General features: G+C 42.4%; 1 protein-coding gene across 2 annotated transcripts in view; it reads left to right on the top strand.

The window, feature by feature from the left end:
• Nucleotides 1–10,999: 10,999 nt before the first annotated feature.
• The window catches only part of LOC132891332 (myc box-dependent-interacting protein 1), a 41,881-nt gene continuing 30,830 nt past the window's right edge, over nucleotides 11,000–22,050 (top strand). For both annotated transcript variants that reach the window (XM_060928844.1, XM_060928843.1), the window contains exons 1-7: nucleotides 11,000–11,178; nucleotides 13,842–13,922; nucleotides 16,704–16,758; nucleotides 16,853–16,947; nucleotides 20,012–20,107; nucleotides 20,214–20,324; nucleotides 20,489–20,581. In XM_060928844.1, the coding sequence (XP_060784827.1) occupies nucleotides 11,092–11,178; nucleotides 13,842–13,922; nucleotides 16,704–16,758; nucleotides 16,853–16,947; nucleotides 20,012–20,107; nucleotides 20,214–20,324; nucleotides 20,489–20,581 (618 nt within the window). In that variant the 5' untranslated portion in view covers nucleotides 11,000–11,091. The remainder of the gene's footprint in view (nucleotides 11,179–13,841; nucleotides 13,923–16,703; nucleotides 16,759–16,852; nucleotides 16,948–20,011; nucleotides 20,108–20,213; nucleotides 20,325–20,488; nucleotides 20,582–22,050) is intronic.

Genomic DNA, 22,050 nt, shown 5'->3' on the forward strand with positions numbered 1-22,050 from the left:
GGCTTAGCCTTTGGAGGTGATTGCTTTGTTACTGCAAAGACACGCGGCGATATCTCTGCAACAAGTCAGCGACTGGAGATTTTGTGTCACAGAATATCAAGCATGTTTGATACCTGCGATCTGTCGCAAGCAACAAAAAAAAAATGGGGAAAAAAAAAAATCGCCATCGCAAATATCCGCACACAGCCATTTTTCACTTGCGTCAAAAAGTTGCACGATGGAAAATTGCACGTGTACACCAGGCTTTAGCCTTACCTGCAGTTTCCTTTGGGGGAAACTGGAGCACACCCACATAGAGAGAATATGTAAACTCCACACAGAAAGGCCCTCATTGGCTACTGAGCTCGAACCCAGAACCATCTTGCTGTGAGGCAACAGTGCTAACCACTACACCACCATGCCACCCTCTCTCAATGTTTAGAGTAGACTTTGGAAGTGATCGCTTCGTTACTGCAAAGATATGCAGCGATATCTGCAACAAGTCAGCAACTGCTGAGCTTTTGTCGCAGAATATCAAGCATGTTTTATACCTACTGTACAATCTGTCGCAAGCAATAACAACAACAAAATTGCTGTCGCAAATATCCGCACACGAAGCAATTTTTCACTTGCGTCAAAAAGTTGCACGATGGAAAATTGCACGTGTACGCCGGGCTTTAGCCTTACCTGCAGTTTCCTTTGGGGGAAACTGGAGCACACACCCACACAGAGAATATGTAAACTCCACACAGAAAGGCCCTCGTCGGCCACCGGGCTTGAACCCAGAACCTTCTTGCTGTGACGCTACAGTACAAACCACTACACCACTGTGCCACCCTTTCTCAATGGTTAGAGCAGCCTTTGGAAGTGATCGCTTCGTTACTGCAAAGATACACAGCAATATCTGCAACAAGTCAGCAACTGGCGATTTTTTGTCACAGAATATCAAGCATGTTTGATACCTACGATCTGTCGCAAGCAACAAAAAATAAATCGCTGTCGCAAATATCCACACGCAAAGCCATTTTTCACTTACGTCAAAAAGTCGCAAGATGGAAAATCGCCCCTGTACGCCGGGCTTTAGCCTAACCTGCAGTTTCTTTTGGGGGAAACTGGAGCACACCCACACAGACAGAACATGTAAACTCCTCACAGAAAAACCCTCGTCAGCCCCTGGGCTCGAACCCAGAACTTTCTTGCTGTGAAGCTACAGTGCTAACCACTATGCCACCCTTTCTCAATGTCTGTCTAGATAGTTCGTTATTCTGAAACCAATCAGGCAAAAAAAAAAAAAAAAAAAGTCAGTGGAATCTCCAGTCTCAAGAATCACATGATTCAAGCATGCACGCGCGTGCGTGCATGCGTGTTGAGGGGGACCCTATCAATGTTGTCAGATTTTCAGTCAGCCTGAACACGTGACTTCCTCCCAGGCGGTTATTCCAAGCCAAGTTCAAACAAAGCAGCATTAAAATGATATCACAGGCACTTATGTGCAACCATGATCTAATAAAATCACTGAAAGAAACAGACAGTGATTGTAGTCCGGAGTGCGTTCCATCTCTTCCATCAGATGGGATGGGATGGGATGGGATGGCATGGCATGGCACGTCTGCAGACGCAAACACAACAGCATGGAGCGATGAAACAAAAGGAGACATCAGTGTGGCTGCTGGGAGAACAATAACAATAGTAACACCGCCTTCAGGAGCTCAGGGGTCATTTCCAGCAGCTCCTAAGGTCAACATCGTTAATGTGTAACCGTGCATATGGGATATATGCAATAATAATAAAAATAATAATAAGAGTCACTCTCTGCCATAAAGACCCTTGGTTATTGTCTTTTGAATTGCCCAGTAATGCCTGGTGTTAAATGGCTCTCATGTCGTCCCACTTATCAGTAAACTCACCCACAGGAACTAGGAAAGTCCAGAAGCTTCTGAAACGTTATGATGCTCAGAAATGAGAGGAGGGGGAAAACAAACAAACAAACAAAACAAAACAATAACAACTTACCACCACCACCACCACCTCCTCTTCTTCTTCTTCTTCTTCCTCCTCCTCCTCCTACTCACTCATTCATTCATTCATTCATTCATTCATTCAGGAGTTGGAGCCTGATGTCCTCCTTGGTGCTATTAGATGTCTATTCGAGTTTAAACCCTCAGCATCATTTGCAGTGTCTTGTCTTTTTAATAAACCGCTCCACCGAGTTTCACGGCCATGTTCTTCTGTTCTTCATTAAGGAGAAGCACAGAACAGGTGAACATCTCCCCATCCACACCTATCATTCAGAACAACACTGGAGGACCAAACCGACATGCGAGTGCTTGGAGAAACAAAAAGAAAACGCCTTTCCTTTGAATCATAATCCGGTTTAACAGCTTCTCAATGAGCGGGACTAAACCAAACCCCCTTCCGTTCGGTCCGATGGTCCGAGTTCAATTCAGTTCAGTCGCTCAAGCGCTCACGGCTTTGTTTGGAGTGTACCATTCGGGAGACAAAAGCAGGGGGGGTGGAGCGGTTCAGCGGTGATAACCAGTCATTATGGAGAGATGCTGTTACTATAGAATTAATTTGATATTCATTATTCACACTTCAGCAATATCTCTCTCTCTCTCTCTTTCTCTGTGCAAAAGTCTTGGGCGCATGTAAAGAAATGCTGGAGAACAAAAAATGGCTTACAAAATAATCAAATTACAACCCCGATTCCAAAAAAGTTGGGACAAAGTGCAAATTCATCTCATCTCATCTCATTATCTCTAGCCGCTTTATCCTTCTACAGGGTCGCAGGCAAGCTGGAGCCTATCCCAGCTGACTACGGGCGAAAGGCGGGGTACACCCTGGACAAGTCACCAGGTCATCACAGGGCTGACACATAGACACAGACAACCATTCACACTCACATTCACACCTACGGTCAATTTAGAGTCACCAGTTAACCTAACCTGCATGTCTTTGGGGGAAACCGGAGCACCCGGAGGAAACCCATGCGGACACGGGGAGAACATGCAAACTCTGCACAGAAAGGCCCTCGCCGGCCACGGGGCTCGAACCCGGACCTTCTTGCTGTGAGGCGACAGCGCTTGCCACTACACCACCGTGCCGCCCACAAAGTACAAATTGTAAATAAAAATGGAATGCAATAATTTACAAATCTCAAAAACTGATATTGTATTCACAATAGAACATAGACAACATATCAAATGTCGAAAGTGAGACATTTTGAAATTTCATGCCAAATATTGGCTCGTTTGAAATTTCATGACAGCAACACATCTCAAAAAAGTTGGGACAGGGGCAATAAGAGGCTGGAAAAGTTAAAGGGACAAAAAAGGAACAGCTGGAGGACCAAATTGCAACTCATTAGGTCAACTGGCAATAGGTCATTAACATGACCGGGTATAAAAAGAGCATCTTGGAGTGGCAGCGGCTCTCAGAAGTAAAGATGGGAAGAGGATAAACCAATCCCCCAATTCTGCGCCGACAAATAGTGGAGCAATATCAGAAAGGAGTTCGACAGTGTAAAATTGCAAAGAGTTTGAACATATCATCATCTACAGTGCATAATATCATCAAAAGATTCAGAGAATCTGGAAGAATCTCTGTGCGTAAGGGTCAAGGCAGGAAAACCATACTGGGTGCCCGTGATCTTCGGGCCCTTAGACGGCACTGCATCACATACAGGCATGCTTCTGGATTGGAAATCACAAAATGGGCTCAGGAATATTTCCAGAGAACATTATCTGTGAACACAATTCACCGTGCCATCCGCCGTTGCCAGCTAAAACTCTGTAGTTCAAAGAAGAAGCCGTATATAAACGTGATCCAGAAGCGCAGACGTCTTCTCTGGGCCAAGGCTCATTTAAAATGGACTGTGGCAAAGTGGAAAACTGCTCTGTGGTCAGACGAATTAAAATTTGACGTTCTTTATGGAAATCAGGGACGCCGTGTCATTTGGACTAAAGAGAAGAAAGACGACCCAAGTTGTTATCAGCGCTCAGTTCAGAAGCCTGCATCTCTGATGGTATGGGATTGCATTAGTGCGTGTGGCATGGGCAGTTTATACATCTGGAAAGACACCATCAATGCTGAAAGGTATATCCAGGTTCTAGAGCAACATGTGCTCCCATCCAGACGACGTCTCTTTCAGGGAAGACCTTGCATTTTCCAACATGACAATGCCAAACCACATACTGCATCAATTACAGCATCATGGCTGCGTAGAAGAAGGGTCCGGGTACTGAACTGGCCAGCCTGCAGTCCAGATCTTTCACCCATAGAAAACATTTGGCGCATCATAAAACGGAAGATACGACAAAGACCTAAGACAGTTGAGCAACTAGAATCCTACATTAGACAAGAATGGGTTAACATTCTTATCCCTAAACTTGAGCAACTTGTCTCCTCAGTCCCCAGACGTTTACAGACTGTTGGAAAGAGAAAAGGGGATGTCTCACAGTGGTAAACATGGCCTTGTCCCAACTTTTTTGAGATGGTTGTTGTCATGAAATTTAAAATCACTTAATTTTTCTCTTTAAATGATACATTTTCTCAGTTGAAACATTTGATATGTCATCTATGTTTTATTCTGAATAAAATATGGAATTTTGAAACTTCCACATCATTGCATTTCATTTTTATTTACAATTTGTACTTTGTCCCAACTTTTTTGGAATCGGGGTTGTACCTTGCTCAAGGGCACTTCAGCCCAAGGCCGCCCCACATTAACCTAACTACATGTCTTTTGGACTGTGTGGGAAACCGGAGCACCCGGAGGAAACCCACGCAGACACAGAGAGAACATGCAAACTCCACACAGAAAGGCCCTCGCCGGCCACTGGGTTTGACCCCGGAACCTTCTTGCTGTGAGGCGACAGTGCTAACCACTACACCACCGTGCAAAAATTAAATGTTTCAACATAAAAAAAATACTATAAACAGTCAACAGTAAGCCATAATAAGTGAAACAAAGTCAATATTTGGTGTGAGACGACCCTTTGCTTTAAAAAAAAAATAGTAGTCTGAGGTACAGGTGTGGGTGGTGTAAGTGGCTAGCATGGTCGCCTTATGGTAAGAAGGTTCTGGGTTCGAGGCCGGTGGGGGCCTTTCTGTGCAGAGTTTGCATGTTGTCTGTGTGGGTTTCCCCTGCAACTCAAAAACATGTGGTTAGGTTAATATGGGATGGCCTTGAGTGAGGCACCTAACTGCTCTGGTATGTATGCGTGTGCTCATTGTGCATGTATGGGTTAAATGGGGAGCGGAATTTCCCAAGTGTGTGATGAATAAAGTTGTGCTTTCTTTCTTTCAATGAGTGCTCAGCCACAGTTCTTCTGGACACTTTGACTGTCACACTTGCTTCTTCATTTTGCACCGAAACCCAGGAGGCTTCATTATGTTCCATCCATCCATAGCCGCTTTATCCTGTTCTACAGGGTCGCAGGCAAGCTGGAGCCTATCCCAGCTGACTACGGGCGAAAGGCGGGGTACACCCTGGACAAGTCGCCAGGTCATCGCAGGGCTGACACATAGACACAGACAACCAATCACACTCACATTCACACCTACGGTCAATTTAGAGTCACCAGTTAACCTAACCTGCATGTCTTTGGACTGTGGGGGAAACCAGGGCACCTGGAGGAAACCCACGCGGACACGGGAAGAACATGCAAACTGCATACAGAAAGGCCCTCGCCAGGCACTGGGCTCAAACCCAGGACCTTCTTGCTGTGACGTGACAGTGCTAACCACTACACCACCGTGCCACCCACCTTCATTGTGTTTTCTTTTTTAATCTGAAAAGTGCTATCTTATGTAATATGCTGCTCAGATATAAACAAACTTTTTTTTTCTTCTGGAACATTTAATTTTGTGATGTACTGTAGTGGCGAGCACTGTCACATCACAGCAAGAAGGTTCTAGGTTCGAGCCCAGTGGCTGATGGGGGCCTTTCTGTGTGGAGTTTGCATGTTGTTTGCATGGGTTTCCTCCGGGTGCTCCGGCTTCCCCCACAGTCCAAAGACATGCAGGTTAGGTTAACTGGTGACTCTAAATTGACCGTAGGTGTGAATGTGAGTGTGAATGGTTGTCTGTGTCTATGTGTCAGCCCTGTGATGACCTGGCGACTTGTCCAGGGTGTACCCCGCCTTTCGCCTGTAGTCAGCTGGGATAGGCTCCAGCTTGCCTGCGACCCTGTAGAACAGGATAAAGCGGCTAGAGATAATGAGATGAGATATTTCTTTTAATGATTTGGGTGTCTCTTTCATCTTGTAAACATTGTAGGAAACAAAATTTATGAAGAACGTTTTGTCGCCATCATGTGGTACAAATACATCAGTACATCATGTTGGGACGTTCACCATTTCCCTCATAGTGGCTAATGACTGTTCAATAGAAAGGATTGTTAAACTAAATGAAATAAATTGCTAATTTAAAGATTGCCCTTTGTAATGCATAGCAAATAAAATCCCTAACCAAACCAGCTTCCTGTACAGGGTGCACCTCAGGATGCAGCACTGAAGCTTCTAATAGGTGAGACAGATTGAGATTTTTTTGTCATAGAAGACAAGACAGTCTCATCTCATTATCTCTAGCCGCTTTATCCTGTTCTACAGGGTCGCAGGCAAGCTGGAGCCTATCCCAGCTGACTACGGGCGAAAGGCGGGGTACACCCTGGACAAGTCGCTAGGTCATCACAGGCCTGGTACATAGACAGACAACCATTCACACTCACATTCACACCTACGGTCAATTTAGAGTCACCAGTTAACCTAACCTGCATGTCTTTGGACTGTGGGGGAAACCGGAGCACCCGGAGGAAACCCACGCAGACACGGGGAGAACATACAAACTCCGCACAGAAAGGCCCTTGCCGGGGCTTGAACCCTGACCTTCTTGCTGTGAGACGACAGCGCTAACCACTACACCACCGTGCCGGCCCAATTGACTACATGAAGCACAAAAAGTGCAACAAGTGTTCAAACTACAAGCAAGAAATAGAAAAATCTGTATGGCATAAAACACAGAGACATCTCAAAATTCGGATCATAGTTCTCCTTTCACAGAGATGTATATAAATGCATTATAACAGTTAAAGGTAGACTGCCTTTCAGATTTTTCAAGTTTAGGTCATAAAAATAATTTTCCCTGACACCCAATTATTTTTGTTTAGTGGACCAAAAGTTACTGAATTCGAATCACAGACTTCTGATTTTATTATTAACTTTTTTAAATAGAACAATTAACAAATTTAGGGTCATGTGGCCCTAAATTCTCCACTATTATTTCTTGCTTGACCGTGACGCAATCCAAGATACTACGTCATGCATCACATGGTGGGCTTTCCCCGTTCATGCAAGGCATTGTGGGATACAAATTTGAAACGGGAAAGGAAAATGAAGGACACAAATGAAACGTGAAAGACCGACTACAGTAACAAAAAGCAAGACGGAAAGACATTATGTTGCGAAGGAAAGGAAAAGCAGGACCAAACTAATAAATATCGGCAGTCAGTGAGCACCTCAGTGTGATCAGCTGTTCGTTTAGTGACAGAACATGTAACTGTCAGTGCACGGTCAAGGTAAACCTGTACATGGCAGTAATGCAACACTGGATGCCAGCTGCCGTAAAACCCAAGAGAAGAAGAAGAAGACACCAAAAGGTGTGTATGCGCACACGGATTTCCTCTGTCTGCTTGACTGCACAAAGTGAGCAATTTCATGCACATTATTTGCCAGGGAATCCACTCAAATTAAATAACTTCCCAGCCACAGAATGGCCTGGGTTTTTTTTAGATCTTACAGAAATAAAGATATAGTGACCAAATTTCAGAGGGGACTAAATTTTACCGGTTTTATGAAATTGAAAGGCCGTCTCCTTTTAATGTCAGAGTAGGTAATTTTGGCAAAACCAGCAAGAGTAAGCTATATTTTGAAGATATTCAATCCAAAAAAATCCCACCCCCCACCCCCCATCTGTGCACCCTCCAAAACCACCCCTCCAATACACATGAACGTGCACTGCCTGACTACTGCTGGAGGACGAGTCCATGAGAGAGAGCATTGTGTGTAGCATGTCAGTGCCATATCCAAGTACCTCTTGTCTTGTTCACATGCAAGAAAACACCTAAAACATTATCATAATGAATGTAAAAAACAAGCACGGTTATTGTTAGTACTCATAGCTGTTGACTTACATGCTAGATTTAACAATATGTCAGTAATAATGAAGACCTAGTTTGTGGAAGATTCTGGTCATGTGCAATGAGTGCATGGGAAGAGTGCACATAAAAAGGCAGGTAGGCCATGAATGAAATGATTGGAAGGGTTTTTACAGCCCTGTGACTGCCACAGTGGACAGATTTTTTTTCTTTTTATTGTCAGAGCATTTGATTTATTCATTGCTGTCAGGATGTTAAGAGAATTACAAGAAATATAATAAAATATCTACCTTGCTTTTAAGTTATAAATACAATTTGGACATCACATGGTATTTAACAGACACTCTTAATCCAAAGTAACATACAGCATACCCAGAGCAGCAGTCAGGTGCCTCACTCAAGAGCACTTCAGCTATTCCTACTGGTCCAGGGAATCAAACCAGCAACCTTTTGGTCCCAAAGCTGCTGCTCTAACTATTAGGCCATGGCTTCCCACAGCAGTCAGTTTGCAATGTAAGCCATCTTTTAGCAGACAAATTTATTTTCTGGCTAGTTCACTATATTACATCTTAGCCAACTTACACTGCAGATCAGTATACACACTATTGAAGTACACACACACACACACACACACACACACACACACACACACACTATCTGTAAGGATCACAATGCATAATCATTTCATTCAGCTCAAAATTTACTTGTTGGGTTGGATACCAGAGCAGCCACGTCTTGTGTAAATTTAAACTTAAAGACTTGTAAATGTCCATCCATCCATTATCCGCAACCGCTTATCCTGTGCAGGGTTGCAGGCAAGCTGGAGCCTAAAGTGGTGCTTGAAAGTTTGTGAACCCTTTAGAATTTTCTATATTTCTGCATAAATATGACCTAAAACATCATCAGATTTTCACACAAGTCCTAAAAGTAGATAAAGAGAACCCGGTTAAACAAATGAGACAAAAATATTATACTTGGTCATTTATTTATTGAGGAAAATAATCCAATATTACATATCTGTGAGTGGCAAAAGTATGTGAACCTTTGCTTTCAGTATCTGGTGTGACCCCCTTGTGCAACAAAAACGTTCCCGGTAACTGTTGATCAGTCTTGCACACTGGCTTGGAGGAATTTTAGCCCATTCCTCCATACAGAACAGCTTCAACTCTGGGATGTTGGTGGGTTTCGTCACATGAACTGCTCGCTTCAGGTCCTTCCACAACAATTCGATTGGATTAAGGTCAGGACTTTGACTTGGCCATTCCAAAACATTAACTTTATTCTTCTTTAACCATTCTTTGGTAGAACGACTTGTGTGCTTAGGGTCGTTGTCTTGCTGCATGACCCACCTTCTCTTGAGATTCAGTTCATGGACAGATGTCCTGACATTTTCCTTTAGAATTCGCTGGTATAATTCAGAATTCATTGTTCCATCAACGATGGCAAGTCGTCCTGGCCCAGATGCAGCAAAACAGGCCCAAACCATGATACTACCACCACCATGTTTCACAGATGGGATAAGGTTCTTATGCTGGAATGCAGTGTTTTCCTTTCTCCAAACATAATGCTTCTCATTTAAACCAAAAAGTTCTATTTTGGCCTCATCCATCCACAAAACATTTTTCCAATAGCGTTCTGGCTTGTCCACGTGATCTTTAGCAAACTGCAGACAAGCAACAATGTTCTTTTTGGAGAGCAGTGGCTTTCTCCTTGCAACCGTGTCATGCACACCATTGTTGTTCAGTGTTCTCCTGATGGTGGACTCATGAACATTAACATTAGCCAATGTGAGAGAGGCCTTCAGCTGCTTAGAAGTTACCCTGGGGTCCTTTGTGACCTCGCCGACTATTACACGCCTTGCTCTTGGAGTAATCTTTGTTGGTCGACCACTCCTGGGGAGGGTAACAATGGTCTTGAGTTTCTTCCATTTGTACACAATCTGTCTGACTGTGGATTGGTGGAGTCCAAACTCTTTAGAGATGGTTTTGTAACCTTTTCCAGTCTGATAAGCATCAACAACACTTTTTCTGAGGTCCTCAGAAATCTCCTTTGTTCGTGCCATGATACACTTCCACAAACATGTGTTGTGAAGATCAGACTTTGATAGATCCCTGTTCTTTAAATAAAACAGGGTGCCCACTCACACCTGATTGCCATCCCATTGATTGAAAACACCTGACTGAGTATGAGGTTCACATACTTTTTTCACTCACAGATATGTAATATTGGATCATTTTCCTCAATAAATAAATGACCAAGTGTAATATTTTTGTCTCATTTGTTTAACTGGGTTCTCTTTATCTACTTTTAGTACTTGTGCGAAAATCTGATGTTGTTTTCGGTCATATTTATGCAGGAACATCGAACATTCGAAAGGGTTCACATAGTTTCAAGCACCACTGTATCCCTCGGCTTGAACCCAGAACCTTCTTGCTGTGAGGCAACAGTGCTAATCACTACACCACCTTTTGTAAATGTAAATTGCTTTTGAAAAAAAAAATGCTGATTAGCATTATCCTCAGCTTATGAAACAAGATGAGAAGAAATGAGATTAAAACACACATATAGAGTCTGAAATGTTTATTGGAAAAGCGTCTCGCAATACAATGCTCCTGAATTTTGTGTGTCTGTGTGGAAACGTGCACGTTTGAGACTTTAATCGGTTTTAAAACATACCGAAGGATTTGTTTCTCCGGGTCGTACACAGCCAGGCAAACCCCGCCCACAAGCTCAAAGCTTAACGTGCGCTGTCCCTTTAAGACGACGTTTCATCTCGGGAACGCGCATCTTGCGTGCGCGTGCAGGTTTCCCTATAATAAACGGACATTATTTTTATTATAGTAACGACCCACGGAACGTCAATTTGCGGCTGTTCTCGTGGACAAGCGTGCGATTTCTCAATGCGATTGACATTATAGCTCTTCAGATTTCCGTTTAAGAGATATAAAAGAGACAAAATGGCCGAGCTGTCGATGGGTAAAGGGGTTTCGGCAGGAAAAATAGCCAGTAACGTACAGAAAAAAATAACCAGGGCTCAAGAAAAGGTAAGAAAAAAAAACCCAGTTACGTGTTTATTACTAGAATGTCATTACAGGATTAATTCTTCATCTTTCTTTGTGTCCACTGAATGATCGATGCTCGACTACCGTGTCCTAATTATCATTGCGTTCCACTATCCTGTTATCAATACCAGCCTGTTTAAAGGCGATGCAGATTAATCACAGGAGGCTGTACTATACTATGCTGTGCTGTGCTATGCTATGATTGCAGTTTCATATGAATGAATGAAGGGTAAAACGTTGGAAGCTCTGTGTGCCAAGGACACGGGCCTGGAAGACATCACATAAGATCTCTGAATCGAGGCTTCCCCTTTAACTGATCCTGCAGTGAGCTGTGTTTAGCATCCTGCAGGCCAGCTGCCTCTCAGTGTGGGCATTCTGTCTCTCCTAACCCCCCCCCCCCCCCCCCCCCCCCCCCCCACACACACACACACACACACAAACAAATATCACTATTATAGAGCATCCCATCAGTTAGACATTAAGGCCCAATCTTTGGAAAGGACAATTTGCTTTCCTGGGGACACTGCAGTTTTTGTCAACATTTGCAGGAGTACCATAAAGGGGGCATGTGTGGGTAATTTAAACATGAGCTAGGGTGGCACAGTGGTGTAGTGGTTAGCGCTGTCGCCTCACAGCAAGAAGGTCTGGGTTCGAGCCCTGTGGCCGGCGAGGGCCTTTCTGTGCGGAGTTTCCATGTTGTCCACGTGGGTTTCCTCCGGGTGCTCTGGTTTCCCCGACAGTCCAAATACATGCAGGTTAGGTTAACTGGTGACTCTAAATTGACCGTAGATGTGAGTGTGACTGGTCGTCTGTGTCAGCCCTGTGATGACCTGGCGACTTGTCCAGGGTGTACCCCGCCTTTCGCCCGTAGTCAGCTGGGATAGGCTCCAGCTTGCCTGCGACCCTGTAGAACAGGATAAAGCGGCTAGAGATAATGAGATGAGAACATGAGCTAATTTTATCCCTAATCTATCCCCAGTGAGCAAGCTTGTGGCGATGGTGGCAAGGAAAAACTCCCTCAGACGACATGAGGAAGAAACCTCAAGGGGAACCCATCCTCATTTTAACAGAGCTATCTTCCAAGTGTGACTTTCAACATGTCTGCACAGGAGCGATGTGATGAGACTCCAGCCAGATGTAGGGCATCAGGATGGAAGCAGCCATTTGGACCCCAGGGAACAAAAATGTCATTGAGTCTGCTTTGTTGAAGTTTTAAACTGTTCATTGATGGAAATTTGAGGGCAAAACTGTTCATGACAACTGCAGTCCTAAAGTTAGCAAGTCAACTGTAATCCTCAGCCATAAAAGCATTACTGTAAGTGTCCAGAGCGTCTTCCAAGTGTGACTTTCAACATGTCTCCACAGGAGCGATGTGATGAGACTCCAGCCAGACATAGGGCATCAGGATGGAAGTAGACAGGGGGGCCATTTGGACCCCAGGGAACAAAAATGTGTCATTGAGTCAGTGCATTATCCTGTCAAAGGGCCCAATATTTGTACTGGCAGCCCTGTTTGTTTATTTATTCCTGCGCAAATCCTGTAGGCAGTGTTCATGACACATTGTATTTACAGTCCATAACCAAATGCATGGTGGTGCAGTGGTTAGTACTGTTGTCTCACAGCAAGAAGGTTCTGGGTTCAAGCCCAGTGGCTGACGGGGGCCTTTCTGTGTGGAGTTTGCGTGTTTTCCCCGTGTCTGTCTGTGTGGGTTTCCTCTGGGTGCTCCAGTTTCCCCGAAGACATGCAGGCTAGGTTAACTGGTGGCTCTAAATTGACCGTAGGTGTGAATGTGAGCCCTTTGTGTCAGCCCTGCAATGATCTGGCGACTTGTCCAGGTCTTCTCACCCATAGTCAGCTGGGATAGGCTCCAGCTTGCCTGCAACCCTGCACATTACAGATAATGGATGGAACCAAAAGCATTTGTCCTCAGCATCTAACCTTCAAAAGGGGGGGTGAAATGATATACCTTCACAAAGGTAGTTTTCTCAGCCACACTTTTGACTGGTACTGTATATGCAGAAAATAAAGGCATCTTCTTTCCTCACATGTCCCAAAAGCATGCTTGAAAGTGGACTGACTATGTTAATTTGCCCCTGTCTGAGAATATGTGTGAGCATGGTGCTCTGTGATGGACTTGCATTCTATCTAGTGTGTATTTCTGCCTCACAACTAGTGTTCCTTGTACAGGATGCAGATCCATTGTGATGAAGCAGTTACTGAAGATGAATGAACGAATAAAGGAATCTCCCAAACAAGTCAACATTTTAATATTATTTTAACAGTCTCATGTAAACAGTGGCATAAGGATTGATGTTGAGATTTTGTATCTGAAAAAGCGATGTACTCCATTTTGCACATTTTAAATGGAGCATGCTTATATTACAGTATGCAATATCCTTAACTGAATTATTACAAACGTTTGTTCAGTCTAAAACATGGATCAGATTTTGTAACTTACTTTAAAGTTAAAGTACAGGATGCAGTATAGTGGTGTTGAGCTTTCTTTACTCGAATGACGATGGATTTTACGTTCGCCCTGGATCAGTGACACTTTCACACATATTAAATTAATGATGAGATTTTTTTTCCCCCCCTTCTCACATTGAATGTTGTCTCTAAGCATTGAAACACTGTTCATTTTTCAGGTTCTGCAGAAGCTTGGCAAGGCAGACGAGACCAAAGACCTTGCATTTGAAGAAGGAGTGATTAACTTTAACAAGCAGCTAGTGAGAACTCACAACAACTCATTACACTATCATTTTTCACCTTGTTATAAAACACAGTCCTGTGCAAAAGTCTTAGGCATGTGTAAAGAAATGCCATAGACCAAAAATGGCTTAAAAATGATGAAATTAAATGTTTCAACATGAAGAAAAAATACTATAAACAGTAATCAGTAAGCCATAATAAATGAAACAGTCAATATTTGGTGTCAGACAACCCTTTGCTTTAAAAAAAAAAATAGTCGTCTCAGGTACAGTGAGTGCAGTTTTATAAGGAAATGAGCTGTAGGTTTTACTGAGCATCTTACAGAACCAGCCACAGTTCTTCTGGACACTTTGACTGTCACACTCGTGTCTTAATTTTGCACCAAAACCCAGTAGCCTTCATTGTTTTCTTTTTTTAATCTGAAAAGTGCTCTCTTGTGTAATATACTGCTCAGATACATTTTTGTTTCTGTAACATTTAATTTTGAGCTGGAAAATGAACGTTAGGACTCCTAAAATGTTTTTGTACTGACTCGATAACGTAGAAGTCATAAAATAGAAATCTATAACAAAGTTTGTATGGGGGGAAAAAGGTGCCTAAGACTTTTGCATCTATCTATCTATCTATCTGTCTGTCTGTCTGTTAAAGGTCCCATGGCATGAAATTTTCACTTTCTGAGGTTTTTTAATGTTAAAATGAGTTCCTCTGACCTTCTTAAGTCACCCCAGTGGCTAGAAATTTCATAATGTGTAAACCAAACTATGCCCAATATTTGAGAATGGCGCGTCAAAACGGCGCATTGAGAAGCTCTTCCCTTGCCGACGTCAGCAAGGGAGATGATCCCCACGCTCCCCATACCGACGGGAGAGCCCCTGAAGACGCAGTGGCTTAATTTTATTTACTCCAATAATACGCCGTCGAGTCTACCTAAGACGGTGTATGTTTGTCGGAAGCATTTTCCTGAGGAATGTTTCCACAACTTGGGACAGTACAGGGCAGGTTTTGCACATCAACTGTCACTGAAGCCTGGGTCCGTACCAAGCATCCCTGCCGCATCAGCAACAAACACCGAACAAGTAAGTGTATAACTGTTAAGTCGTTTTGCCGTGTTTTAAAATCGGTGCGTTAGCCTTGCAATGGCTACATTAGCTGTGCAGCTAACCGCTTCCTGCAGTTAGCCAGGTACTCTGCGCTACAAAACCAAAAAGCATGCAGCATGCTCTGTTATAATAGCCAATCAAAACAGTTTTTACAAAGACACCCACATTTTTTTTTTAAGTCACTCGTTCATTTTATTTGTTTGTTTGTTCAGTAAAAACCCAAACATTTGTTGAATTTATTTTATTTCCTCGCGTTGCACCTTAATGACGTCAGCGCGTGGTATTTTTTCCCTTCACGGTTTGTTCCTTCTCTCTCGCCATAGTAAGACACTCACATCCGCTTGTTCTGACTCACTGGAGGTAGCGTCACAGTGCTGTTAGCCAATCAGAGGTAACACGTTTACATGTCATGAATATTAATAAGAGCCGCCCCCACCCTCTACCCTTCCCCGCCTCCTGCTTCTCTTTAGCAAAACGACGTACTGGGAAAAGCGCTGAAATGGGGCTTTCTCCCAGGAGGCTATATCTACGTGCCGAGGGTTCATTTCGAGAAAGGCTGCGGATATAACATCCGGAAACCTCCACGAGCCCGTTTAAAGCATCAACAAACCACCATGCCATGGGACCTTTAAATTTATTTTCTTCTAATCGACATTAAAGAAATTATTAAAATATATATTTATTTACTTATTTAATAATTTTTCAATGTCAATTAGAAGAAAATAAATTCAGGTATCTCAGGCAACAGTGTTTTTACAGGCTTTCTTGGGTGACAGTGGCTGCATTTTGATGTTCAATAAGGACCAGGTTTCAGAGTCAGGGGTTTGATTATTCTTGGCATAGAATTGACAAAATGCAGTTAACCAGCATCCCATGATCACAACATCAGGCCTAATGATTTACTTAAGTAAATTCCTGAGTAAATGACTTACTGTCAGCTGATAATTCGGCAACAGTGCTGGATTTCAAAACATCTTGTCCGTTAATATCACAATACGACTGAAAGAATTATTTTTCTCCTTCCCATAATCTTCAGAAAATTCAGATGATGTAACTTCCTGTTGAAGTATATTCAACATCTTTTGTATCAGAGCTTCCAGATATTTCATGGGGTGAATGTGTTCAGGTTGTGTGACAACTGAAATGTCCATGACTAAAATGTTTTCATCATCTGGAATGGATGGAAACGTTTGGAACTCAGTGTTTTTGTTCTGACTCGATAATGTAGAAATCATGAAATAGAAATCTATAACAAAGTTTGTATGAACAAAATAGGGTGCTTAAGACTTTTGCACAGTTGTTTGTGCGTGTGGCATGGTGGTGTAGTGGTTAGCACTGTTGCCTCACAGCAAGACGGTCCTGGGTTCAAGCCCAGCAGCCGGCGAGGGCCTTTCTGTGTGGAGTTTGCATGTTCTCCCCATGTCTGCATGGGTTTCCTCTGGGTGCTCCGGTTTCCCCCACAGTTCAAAGACATGCAGGTTAGGCTAATTGGTGGCTCTAAATTGACTGTAGGTGTGAATGGTTGTTTGTGTCTGTGATGACCTGGTGACTTGTCCAGGGTGCCTGTGACCCTGCACAGGATAAGTGGCTACAGATAATGGATGGATATGTGTGTGTAATTTCAGCGTTGCAAATTCTCCTCCTCCTTTTGTATCTACCTGCATTTCACATTCATGTCTACTTAATTTTCTTGTGTAGGCTGAGGGCACCAAACTGCAGAAAGACCTGCGGGCTTATTTGGCCGCTGTGAAAGGTAGTTTCATTACATTCAGGTCTTCTGTTTTGTATTGTGGGTTATTATTCCTTGTATTTTTCCACTGCTTTGTTCCATCTTTGTTATTCAACAGCGATGCACGAGTCCTCCAAACGTGTGCAGGAGTGCCTAGTTGATATGTACGAACCGGAGTGGTACGGCAAAGATGAAATGGACTCCGTTGCAGAGGTTACTGCTTTATCTACTTTTTATCATTTACTGAGAATGATTGATTGATTGATTGATTGATTGATTGATTGTGTGGACAAGATTGTGATGGAAGACAATTTTTTTTTTTCCCCTCCTCACACGGAACAGATCTTCATGCTTTTCTGTTCACTTAAAATCAATTTTGTTTGGATGTTGTATTTGTTCGTTTATGATAGGAATGTACTAGAAGAATACGATAGCTGTTGTGTTTATGCTTTAGGTCTTAAGGTTGTAATGAGTATAATAATTAGATTTAATAGTAGTCTGCTGATTCCATGCAAAGCATTTTAAGGCATTTGAGTTTATTATTTTCTTGCTTCTCTGTTACATTTAAACAGTTTCACACTGTGCCATAAGGCTAAAAGTCCTCATGGGTAAAATCAATAGAAATCGATGCACACCGTCTGTCTGGTGCACAAACCACATCTCAACAAATACACCTCACTCCATCTAGAGTTTGTGTGTTGCATATGTCTTTGGAAACATTATTACCATCTTTGAGTCATTTTAGATACACTGTACAGTGGATATAAAGTGTACACACCCTGTTAAAATGATTTTTCTGATGTTAAAAAGAGACCACGATAAATAATTTCAAAACTTTCCCACCTTTAAAGTGCATATCACGGGTAAATTCAGGAGCAAGATCAATGTAATTCTCCTGTTTTATATTAAACTTTGGTCAAATATCTGTCACATTTTTGCATTTTGTGCAATTTTTTTACCTTGCACAATACCAGAAAAATTCAGTTAAAATCAAGCCATTTGAGGCGAATTGGTCCGCCTCTGAAAAATCTTGGCATTTGGATTTCCCGACAAAAATTGATTTTTGTGACATCATGTGCGAGATGCCTCCTTCTGAATCCTACATCAGCGCTGGTTTGTTTATGAGAAAACGACCTGGTGGTTTTCTGCAAATTTCTTCAACGTTATCGCGTAATTATTAAAATGGTTAACAGATGTATCGTAGGAGGGTGTAGCAACACCAATCTTGATGGGATTAGTACTCCTCGTTTCCCAAAAGACCGGACAATGAGGGAGAAATGGGAGCACTTGGTCTACATAGACTGTGCACTGAAACCATGCAAAGCTCTCGCAGCCTGCTGGCGCTTCCGCAGGTGACGTCATGAATCTGGCTCCAGACTCCCTTGGGATTTTTCCAGACGTGTTTTATTTTTTTTTCTGCTGTAGACCGATGACCTTGTGCAAAATTACCCTTCTGGATGAGTGTGTAAAGGGATATTTATTTATATATATATATATATATGATATGCACTTTAATGTGACCTATAACCTGTACAATTCAATTGAAAAACAAGCAAATCTATTGGGGGGGATAAACATACAATGAGCTGGTTACATAAGTGTGCACACCCTTAAACTAACACTGCAAAAAATGATATCTTAGCAAGTGAAAATATCGTGAAAATAGTTGAAACTATCTAACATTTCCTATTAGAAGAATACAAGACACCAATTCTGAGATTATTAAACTTAGTTCTAGATTGCAGCCAACTTATTCTAAGATGTCTTATCAAGCAAAAATATCTGCCAGTGCAGCAAGATAATTTCACTAGTATTAAGTAATTTTCTCCTCAAATTCAGTTTTCAATTTTTTGCAGTGAATACTTTGTTGAAGCACCTTTTGATTTAATTTTGACATTGTCTTTTTGGGTTCACACCTGCCATCAATTAAAATGACTGATTAACCCCAAATAAAGTTCAGACATTTACTCCGTTGCATCCTGCAGCCAAAGCCAGCGTTCACAGAGAGCTTACAAAGCATCAAAGGGATCTCATTGTTGAAAGGTATCAGTCAGGAGAAGGGGACAAAAACATTTCCACTGGATTAGATATACCTTGGAGCACAGTGAAGACAGTCATCAAGAAGTGGAGAAAATATGGGACAACAGTTACATTACTGAGAACTGGACGTCCCTCCAAAATTGATGACAAGACGAGAACTGGTCAGGGAGGCTGCCAAGAGGCCGACAGCGACACTGAAGGAGCTGCAGGAATTTCTGACAAGCACTGGTTGTGTACTACATGTGACAACAATCTCCTGTATTCTCCATGTGTCTGGACTATGGGGTAGGATCAAAGAAAAACATCCAGGCCCGGCTAAAGTTTTGCAAAAAATACATCAACTCTCCCAAAAGCATGTGGGAAAATCTGTTCTGGTCTGATGAAACCAAGGTTGAACTTTTTGGCCACAATTCCAAAAGGTATGTTTGGTGCAAAAACAACACTGCGCATCACCAAAAGAACACCATCCCCACGGTGAAGCATGGTGGTGGCAGCATTGTGTTTTGGGGTTGTTTTTCTTCAGCTGGAACAGCGGCTTTAATCAAGGTGGAGGGAATTATGAACAGTTCTAAATACCAGTCAATTTTGGCCCAAAACCTTCAGGTGTCTGTTAGAAAGCTGAAGATGAAGAGGAATTTCATTTTTCAGCACGACAATGACCCCAAAACGTTTTGGAATGGCTCAGCCAGAGCCCAGACCCAAATCCAATTGAAAATCTGTGGGGTGACCTGAAGAGGGCTGTGCACAAGAGACGCCCTCGCAATCTGACAGATTTGGAGAGCTTTTGCAAGGAAGAGTGGGCAAATATTGCCAAGTCTAGATGTGGCAGGCTGATAGACTCCGACCCAAAAAGACTGAATGCTGGAATTAAATCAAAAGGTGCTTCAATGAAGTATTAGTTTAAGGGCGTGCACACTTGCGCAACCAGCTTATTGTATGTTTGTTTTTTATTTTTCCCCCCTACAGATTTGTTTTTCAATTGAATTGTACAGGTTATAGGTCACATTAAAGGTGGGAAAAGTTTTGAAGTTATTTATCATTTGTTTTTTTTTTTGTTTTTTTTAAATGGGGTGCGTACACTATATATCCACTCTACATTTACCTTGAGTGGATTTTGTGCTACTCTGTTACTGAACTTACATTATGCAGAATTAGTTAGTGGTTAGAATACAAATTACAGAGGTGTAGTTTAAATAAAAAAAAATTAAAAATAAGTACAGCACATTGTGTATTGCAGGATTCCGACCTTCTGTGGACAGATTTTCACCAAAAACTCGTGGATCATGCTTTAATCTCCATGGACACTTATTTGGGCCAATTTCCTGATATTAAGGTAGGAGAACTGATGCTCTAACTAATATCGGACATTCAGATATTTGCTTGTCTTCTTGCCTAAACACCTACCTGAATGATTTTGTGTACTATAACTCCATTTTAAGGCTCGAATAGCGAAGCGTGACCGAAAGCTGGTGGACTACGACAGTGCCCGCCACACCTACGCTGCAGTGAACAAGGGCAAGAAGAAGGACGGAGGGATTAAAATGTCCAAGGTAAGTGTGGCTAGACCATACTATACTTTCTGACACTCCTAAGAATAGATTAATTGTTCCATTGTCCATTTCCGAAGGTGTCTTGAGCTGATTGACTATGCGGATGTGTTTGTTGCAAGAATCAGTCCTCATTTTTACATTTCTTTTTGTCTTGTTTTAATAAGCCTCCGTCTTTGTTGGAGCGGGCCACTCCGGGATGGGCACAAGGAATTCTCTCTGCTCATAATGTCGCTCAGACCAACCTGACCAGGTGTCAGGTAATGAGACAGATTAAATGCACTTAGTTGATAAGCTGCATGGTGCTGTACTTACAAAGGCAAGCACAACTGAATCAGAAGATCTTGGCTTTATCAAGGCTCTTGCACATCCTTGAAAACATGGTAATATCCAGGGTTCTAACTAGACCAAAATATCAGCGTAATGGCACTAGTCATAACAGCTGGGGGTTCGGGGGCCACTTTAGGCTCCTGAAAGCTCATGGGTTCTCCATGCTCAGAGATGCATTCTAGTGCATTTCCTGGCACTTGCAGGCCTCCCTGAAAGTCACTTTTTTTTGGGGGGGTAATACAATCCCTGGCAAAAAATATGGAATCACTACTCTTGGAGGATGTTCATTCAGCTGTTTTACTTTGTAGCAAAAAAAAAAAATCAGATATGACACAAAATAATTTTAACAGCTGAACAATCTGGCTTTGTAAAATATATACCTCAAATTAAATAAAATTGTTGTAATTAATGGCACTTTTTTTTAAAAAAGATCAAGTAGAGGAAAAAAAATTATGGAACCACTCAATGATAAAGAAAAAAATTATAGAATTACCCTATAACTTGCATTTCTAAAACAAATACCCACACAAGCCTAAATATGCAAATTAATCTGCAGTTTAAAAAAAAAAAAGTGCTTGTAGACTTTAATGAGCTGTTGCATCTGGCTGATTGACAGGAAACATGGCCCCGACAAGAGAGCCATCAGTTGAAACAATGGAAAGGATTAGAATAAAACGTCCTTAAAGGAGATACGCAGAACCATGGCCTCACTTTCGTTTATAAATGCCTTGAGAACTCAAGAATGGCACAGGAATAGTTTTGAGCGTTAACAATAAATCTAATATAGTAACTTTTACGATTAAAATGATTCATATAGGTAGCCGTCTGATTGAATGACCTTGACGTCCGTAATGTCACAACAGGAAGTCTATCGGTCTCATCGCCATTTCCGCTATACTAAAACACAGATCTGACTGCAACTCCGATCCTCCGTTTTGAGCTAATTTATCGCCATGCCACATAGATGTGTTGCTGGCTGGTGCAGCAACATGAGAGAAGGTGGATTTACGTTGCATTAATAGCCCAAGAATGTTCAAACTGCAAAGATTTGGACGCGTTTTGCGAGAAGTTCACGGCTTGGGCACCTACAAAGTGGTCTCTCCTCTGCTCTGCACATTTTATTGAAGACTCGTACAAGACCTATGATCTGTTGAGGAGCATTGGCTATAAGCCCATATTGAAAGAGGGTGCAGTACCAACAATTAAAGGAAAAGAAAACTACAAGAAAAGGAAAGTAAGTTCAGTTGCACCAGTTCTCCCAGGGTGTGAGCCGAGCAGTAATGGCGGAGTACTCAGCATGGAGAAAATGGAGAATGAGTGGACCAGCCGTCAAATATCTCCACTGGATATGCTTGCCTCAGCAGCAATATCTCGCCTTTACGTGGAAGAAGCGAATGAA

The sequence above is a fragment of the Neoarius graeffei genome, chromosome 9 (assembly GCF_027579695.1).
Source record: "Neoarius graeffei isolate fNeoGra1 chromosome 9, fNeoGra1.pri, whole genome shotgun sequence".
In the NCBI taxonomy this organism is placed as follows: Eukaryota; Metazoa; Chordata; class Actinopteri; order Siluriformes; family Ariidae; genus Neoarius; species Neoarius graeffei.